Source organism: Nerophis lumbriciformis, linkage group LG03 (assembly GCF_033978685.3).
Source record: "Nerophis lumbriciformis linkage group LG03, RoL_Nlum_v2.1, whole genome shotgun sequence".
Taxonomy (NCBI): Eukaryota; Metazoa; Chordata; class Actinopteri; order Syngnathiformes; family Syngnathidae; genus Nerophis; species Nerophis lumbriciformis.
This window is the reverse complement of record NC_084550.2, coordinates 68365151-68373478: the sequence shown is the minus strand read 5'-3', so window position 1 is coordinate 68373478 and position 8328 is coordinate 68365151. Positions and strand designations below refer to the sequence as shown.

Sequence of the window (8328 nt, the reverse complement as noted above, 5' to 3'; positions counted from 1 at the left end):
TGTTGCACAAGTAGGACGCAGGTGACCTGGCACACCTGTGGAAATATGTTCGGGTAAATGGCACAGGAGCGTGACAACGAGTATTTGCATGACAGGGGTGATGTTATCCGGCAGGCTTTATCTCTTATGATGACAAACACAAACGGCCGACAGGAGGAATGGTATGAGGAAAAAAAAAGAAAGAAAAAAAATAAACTTTTAGGTTGACTTTATTCTGGACTTCTGGTGTCTTCCTGTTGGTTTGTTGGCTGCATTGTAATGAATGACAACAGTGTTTTGTTTAGTCTTACTTCCTGGCATACATTATTTATTATTTATAATATATATGTCAGAGGTGTGGACTTGAGTCACATGACTTGGACTCGAGTCAGACTCGAGTAATGAATTTGATGACTTTAGACTCGACTTGACAAAATGTAAAAAGACTTGCAACTCGACTTAGACTTTAACATCAATGACTTGTGACTTCACTTGGACTTGAGCCTTTTGAATTGACATGACTTGACATGACTTGCTACTTTCCCCAAAACCCAAAGATGAAAAAGTTATTCGGGAGCGCTCCGTATTTTTCATTGTGTACTTGTCTATCAGCGTTGCGTGTGTCAGCTGGTGTGGTCTCAGTACAACAGCCAATCAAATTAGATCTACTTTGTTTTCATCACACAGCATTCATCCAATCAAATTGCAGGACAACCAACGAAGAAGACATGTCCAAACCACACGCCAGTGAACAAAAAATGATACCTAAAATAATTTTGTTTGGGTATAAAAATTACGAGGTGGTCAACACAAAACGGTTTGCAGTATGCAACACATGCGGTTCGAAAATTACTAATGGAGAGGCAACAACTTCCAACTTTGTCCGGCATTTGAAGTTGCACAAAGAACGGTAAGTTTTGAATGAAAGATAACGTTTATTGGCTAAGTAACGTGACTTTTATTTGCAGTGTAGTTAAATCAGTGAGGCTGTAAACTCACTGCTAACGTTATAACGTTATTGCAAACACGGGAATCTGTTGCAGTTCACTACCTTATTCATACTTTTTGTTCAGTGATTTTTTTTAAGCAGGGTTACGTTAGTCAATATATCACACGTAACGTTAGACGGCGGTCAGCAGCACCGCGTATTTTAGCCACCTAAAAAAAGACAAAAATAGTCAAATAAAGGTCAGTTAAAATGTATACTATATTATGAATATGTGTACCGTTTTAGCTAGCTTTCTGACATACTGTTGGTTGTTTACCTCAGTGGTCCCCAACCACCGGGCCGCGGCCCGGTACTGGTCCGTGGATCGATTGGTATCGGGCCGCACAAGAAATAATTTTTTTCTTTTTCTTTTTTTAATTAAATCAACATAAAAAACACAAGATACACTTACAAGTAGTGCACCAACCCAAAAAAACTCTCCCCCCCCTTTTGTTCTGGGCATTGAACATGAAGACTCTTCCTTCACTGTTCCGAGTGGCCATGAGAGTCTTGGCAGTGCCTGCCTCCAGTGCTCCAGTGGAGCGAGTTTTCAGCCATGGTGGCATCATACTACGCCCCCATCGTGCACAAATGACTGACAGACTCTTGGCTAATTTGGTCTTTTGCAAATGCAATGCAGCATAGGGCCCTGACATATAAAAAGTACAACTTTTTTGTTATGTTCACGTATATGTCATGTTTTTTCAATGTTAACACTTTTGTACAAATAAGTACATTTGCACTTTATTTTTCAATGTGTTTGTTCTGTAAAGGAATGAGTTAATGTTTAAAATGAGTGGTTAATAGTGCTATTATAAAGTGCAATGTCAGCACAATTTTCTTTCCTGCAATTTAAAATGCACTTGTTTTAATAAATAAATACAGCGTTTGAAAAGCCTACACAATCTGTGTTAATATATTAGTCTGTGGTTAAAAGGACTTGAAAGGACTCGAAACTCAAAATGCAGGACTTAGGACTTGACTTGAGACTTTCCAGTCTTGACTTTGGACTTGACTCGGGGCTTGCCTGTCTTGACTCGGACTTGAGGGCAAAGACTTGAGACTTACTTATGACTTGCAAAACAATGACTTGGTCCCACCTCTGATATATGTACACATGTACCATTCAGAGGTTCAGCGTGTGATTCAAAAGTAGTCTAAAAAGTATTTGAGTGAACATTTTCAATTTCGCTATAATCGCTGACTCGCTTCACCGTCGGAGCAGCAAACCGGAAGTACATTGAAAACACGAAAACAATTATTGATTTTCACCTCAAGATTAGGTCGAAAATGTTCCCGGAATGGATTGTGAGAGACTATTAATATATTTCCCTTTCGTTCCCCACAGTTTAAATCCGTTTAGTTGCCATAGAATGTAAGGTCGAAACGCAAACCTGTAGTTTGTTTTGAAAATAAAAGTGTATGCCACTTCCTTGTTTTGCCGCTAACTTGACGCGGGGTGTGTGGAGTTGGGACAGGCAGAGTGAGGCGGCAGTAAAGCAGCGTCATCACAGCAGGGAAGATTTGATCTACCTGTCGGATCCACTGATAGGTGAGTTGCAAAAGGTGCATTTTTTTAATAGAAAAGTCAAATACAAGTGAAATGATCACTCGTGTCTATGATGCTTTTTGTTGTTATATTCATTCATTTCAATTTGTATTTTATTTTATAGAGCTCTTTTGGCCAAAAGGTCATTTTAAATAATATTTTATACCAAATGCCATTGATATTTATAATTCCACCTGAACTTATATGTTTTACTGATACTTTTCTTAACTTATCTTTCCTCTCATTATTACGTTTACCTAACCTCTGTTCTTATTTTGTCTATTATATGTTTTTAAACGACAATATTTTTTATTTTAGTGCTATTTGTGTCCTGTGTCTGTGAGCCAAAGACTATTTTTCACAACAAAGATTTATTCTATTCTATTCTATTATGACTAAAATTAAACCGAATCTGTATGTTTTTTTTTTATATTTTACATTATGATTTAAGTCACATTGCTAATATCTTAGCAAAATAAATGTATTACAGTTGTTGTTATTCATGTATTTAAATACATGCAGTTTTGTTGTTGTTATTTATGTATTTAAATACATTTATTTTAGTTGTTGTTCATGTATTTAAAAAATGTAGTTTAGTTGTTGTTATTCATGTATTTAAATAAATGTATTTTAGTAATTGTTATTCATGTATTTAAATAAATGTAGTTTAGTTGCTGTTATTCATGTATTTAAATACATGTAGTTTAGTTGTTGTTATTCATGTATTTAAATAAATGTATTTTAGTTGTTATTCATGTATTTAAATAAATGTATTATAGTTGTTGTTATTCATGTATTTAAATAAATGTAGTCTAGTTGTTGTTATTCATGTATTTAAATAAATGTAGTTTAGTTGTTGTTATTCATGTATTTAAATACATGTATTATAGTTGTGGCTATTCATGTATTTAAATAAATGTAGTTTAGTTATTGTCATTCATGTCTTTAAATAAATGTATTATAGTTGTTATTCATGTATTTAAATAGATGTATTATAGTTGTTGTTATTCATGTATTTAAATAAATGTATTATAGTTGTTGTTATTCGTGTATTTAAATACATGTATTTTAGTTTTTGTTATTCATGTATTTAAATAAATGAAGTTTAGTTGTTGTTATTCATGTATTTAAATAAATGTATTTTAGTTGTTGTTATTCATGTATTTAAATACATGTATTTTAGTTGTTGTTATTCATGTGTTTAAATACATGTATTTTAGTTGTTGTTATTCATGTATTTAAATAAATGTATTTTAGTTGTTGTTATTCATGTATTTAAATAAATGTATTATAGTTGTTGTTATTCATGTATTTAAATAAATGTATTTTAGTTGTTGTTATTCATGTATTTAAATAAATGTATTTTAGTTGTTGTTATTCATGTATTTAAATAAATGTATTTTAGTTGTTGTTATTCATGTATTTAAATAAATGTAGTTTAGTTGTTGTTATTCATGTGTTTAAATACATGTATTTTAGTTGTTGTTATTCATGTTTTTAAATAAATGTAGTTTAGTTGTTGTTATTCATGTATTTAAATAAATGTATTTTAGTTGTTGTTATTCATGTATTTAAATAAATGTATTTTAGTTGTTGTTATTCATGTGTTTAAATACATGTATTTTAGTTGTTGTTATTCATGTATTTAAATAAATGCATTATAGTTGTTGTTATTCATGTATTTAAATAACTGTAGTTTAGTTGTTTTTATTCATGTATTTAAACAAATTTAGTTTAGTTGTTGTTATTCATGTATTTAAATACATGTATTTTAGTTGTTGTTATTCATGTATTTAAATATATTTTAGTTGTTGTTATTGATGTATTTAAATACATGTATTTTAGTTGTTGTTATTCATGTATTCAAATAAATGTATTTTGGTTGTTGTTCAGGTTTTTAAATAAATGCAGTTTAGTTGTTGTTATTTATGTATTTAAATACATGTATTTTAGTTGTTGTTATTCATGTATTTAAATAAATGTAGTTTAGTTATTGTTATTCATGTCTTTAAATAAATGTATTATAGTTGTTGTTATTCATGTTGTTATTTATGTATTTAAATACATGTATTATAGTTGTGGCTATTCATGTATTTAAATACATGTATTTTAGTTGTTGTTATTCATGTATTTAAATAAATGTAGTTTAGTTATTGTTATTCATGTCTTTAAATAAATGTATTATAGTTGTTGTTATTCATGTTCATGTATTTAAATAAATGTAGTTTAGTTGTTGTTATTTGTGTATTTAAATACATGTATTTTAGTTGTTATTATTCATGTATTTAAATACATGTATTATAGTTGTTGTTATTCATGTTTTTAAATAAATGTAGTTTAGTTGTTGTTATTCATGTATTTAAATAAATGTATTATAGTTGTTGTTATTCATGTATTTAAATACATGTATTTTAGTTGTTGTTATTCATGTATTTAAATAAATGTATTTTAGTTGTTGTTATTCATGTGTTTAAATACATGTATTTTAGTTGTTGTTATTCATGTATTTAAATACATGTATTATAGTTGTTGTTATTCATGTATTTAAATAAATGTATTTTAGTTGTTGTTATTCATGTATTTAAATACATGTATTATAGTTGTTGTTATTCATGTTTTTAAATAAATGTAGTTTAGTTGTTGTTATTCATGTATTTAAATAAATGTATTATAGTCGTTGTTATTCATGTATTTAAATACATGTATTTTAGTTGTTGTTATTCATGTATTTAAATACATGTATTATAGTTGTTGTTATTCATGTTTTTAAATAAATGTAGTTTAGTTGTTGTTATTCATGTATTTAAATAAATGTATTATAGTCGTTGTTATTCATGTATTTAAATACATGTATTTTAGTTGTTGTTATTCATGTATTTAAATACATGTATTATAGTTGTTGTTATTCATGTTTTTAAATACATGTATTTTAGTTGTTGTTATTCATGTATTTAAATAAATGTATTATAGTCGTTGTTATTCATGTATTTAAATACATGTATTATAGTTGTGGCTATTCATGTATTTAAATAAATGTAGTTTAGTTATTGTCATTCATGTCTTTAAATAAATGTATTATAGTTGTTATTCATGTATTTAAATAGATGTATTATAGTTGTTGTTATTCATGTATTTAAATAAATGTATTATAGTTGTTGTTATTCGTGTATTTAAATACATGTATTTTAGTTTTTGTTATTCATGTATTTAAATAAATGAAGTTTAGTTGTTGTTATTCATGTATTTAAATAAATGTATTTTAGTTGTTGTTATTCATGTATTTAAATACATGTATTTTAGTTGTTGTTATTCATGTGTTTAAATACATGTATTTTAGTTGTTGTTATTCATGTATTTAAATAAATGTATTTTAGTTGTTGTTATTCATGTATTTAAATAAATGTATTATAGTTGTTGTTATTCATGTATTTAAATAAATGTATTTTAGTTGTTGTTATTCATGTATTTAAATAAATGTATTTTAGTTGTTGTTATTCATGTATTTAAATAAATGTATTTTAGTTGTTGTTATTCATGTATTTAAATAAATGTAGTTTAGTTGTTGTTATTCATGTGTTTAAATACATGTATTTTAGTTGTTGTTATTCATGTTTTTAAATAAATGTAGTTTAGTTGTTGTTATTCATGTATTTAAATAAATGTATTTTAGTTGTTGTTATTCATGTATTTAAATAAATGTATTTTAGTTGTTGTTATTCATGTGTTTAAATACATGTATTTTAGTTGTTGTTATTCATGTATTTAAATAAATGCATTATAGTTGTTGTTATTCATGTATTTAAATAACTGTAGTTTAGTTGTTTTTATTCATGTATTTAAACAAATTTAGTTTAGTTGTTGTTATTCATGTATTTAAATACATGTATTTTAGTTGTTGTTATTCATGTATTTAAATATATTTTAGTTGTTGTTATTGATGTATTTAAATACATGTATTTTAGTTGTTGTTATTCATGTATTCAAATAAATGTATTTTGGTTGTTGTTCAGGTTTTTAAATAAATGCAGTTTAGTTGTTGTTATTTATGTATTTAAATACATGTATTTTAGTTGTTGTTATTCATGTATTTAAATAAATGTAGTTTAGTTATTGTTATTCATGTCTTTAAATAAATGTATTATAGTTGTTGTTATTCATGTTGTTATTTATGTATTTAAATACATGTATTATAGTTGTGGCTATTCATGTATTTAAATACATGTATTTTAGTTGTTGTTATTCATGTATTTAAATAAATGTAGTTTAGTTATTGTTATTCATGTCTTTAAATAAATGTATTATAGTTGTTGTTATTCATGTTCATGTATTTAAATAAATGTAGTTTAGTTGTTGTTATTTGTGTATTTAAATACATGTATTTTAGTTGTTATTATTCATGTATTTAAATACATGTATTATAGTTGTTGTTATTCATGTTTTTAAATAAATGTAGTTTAGTTGTTGTTATTCATGTATTTAAATAAATGTATTATAGTTGTTGTTATTCATGTATTTAAATACATGTATTTTAGTTGTTGTTATTCATGTATTTAAATAAATGTATTTTAGTTGTTGTTATTCATGTGTTTAAATACATGTATTTTAGTTGTTGTTATTCATGTATTTAAATACATGTATTATAGTTGTTGTTATTCATGTATTTAAATAAATGTATTTTAGTTGTTGTTATTCATGTATTTAAATACATGTATTATAGTTGTTGTTATTCATGTTTTTAAATAAATGTAGTTTAGTTGTTGTTATTCATGTATTTAAATAAATGTATTATAGTCGTTGTTATTCATGTATTTAAATACATGTATTTTAGTTGTTGTTATTCATGTATTTAAATACATGTATTATAGTTGTTGTTATTCATGTTTTTAAATAAATGTAGTTTAGTTGTTGTTATTCATGTATTTAAATAAATGTATTATAGTCGTTGTTATTCATGTATTTAAATACATGTATTTTAGTTGTTGTTATTCATGTATTTAAATACATGTATTATAGTTGTTGTTATTCATGTTTTTAAATACATGTATTTTAGTTGTTGTTATTCATGTATTTAAATAAATGTATTATAGTTGTTGTTATTCATGTATTTAAATACATGTATTTTAGTTGTTGTTATTCATGTATTTAAATAAATGTATTTTAGTTGTTGTTATTCATGTGTTTAAATAAATGTAGTTTAGTTGTTGTTATTCATGTATTTAAATACATGTATTTTAGTTGTTGTTATTCATGTATTTAAATAAATGTATTTTAGTTGTTGTTATTCATGTATTTAAATAAATGTATTTTAGTTGTTGTTATTCATGTATTTAAATAAATGTATTTTAGTTGTTGTTATTCATGTATTTAAATAAATGTATTTTAGTTGTTGTTATTCATGTATTTAAATAAATGTACCGGTAGTTTAGTTGTTGTTATTCATGTATTTAAATAAATGTATTATAGTTGTTGTTATTCATGTATTTAAACAAATGTATTTTAGTTGTTGTTATTCATGTATTTAAATACATGTATTTTAGTTTTTGTTATTCATGTATTTAAATAAATGTATTATAGTTGTTGTTATTCATGTATTTAAACAAATGTATTTTAGTTGTTGTTATTCATGTATTTAAATAAATGTATTTTAGTTGTTGTTATTCATGTATTTAAATAAATGTATTTTAGTTGTTGCTATTCATGTATTTAAACAAATGTATTTTAGTAGCTGTTATTCATGTATTTAAATAAATGTAGTTTAGTTGTTGTTATTCATGTCTTTAAATACATGTATTGTAGTTGTTGTTATTCATGT

The 8328-nt window shown here is 25.5% G+C and overlaps 1 protein-coding gene across 4 annotated transcripts in view; it reads left to right on the top strand.

The window, feature by feature from the left end:
* The first annotated feature begins 687 nt into the window (after window positions 1-687).
* The window catches only part of LOC133589176 (ceramide synthase 2-like), a 46484-nt gene continuing 38843 nt past the window's right edge, over window positions 688-8328 (top strand). For 2 of the 4 annotated variants that reach the window (XM_061941889.2, XM_061941890.2), the window contains exon 1: window positions 688-889. In XM_061941889.2, coding sequence (XP_061797873.1) covers window positions 708-889 — 182 coding nt within the window. In that variant the 5' untranslated portion in view covers window positions 688-707. Of the gene's footprint in view, window positions 890-2454; window positions 2520-8328 lie in introns of those variants that run through there. The other 2 variants (XM_061941886.2, XM_061941887.1) reach the window with 2 other exon arrangements.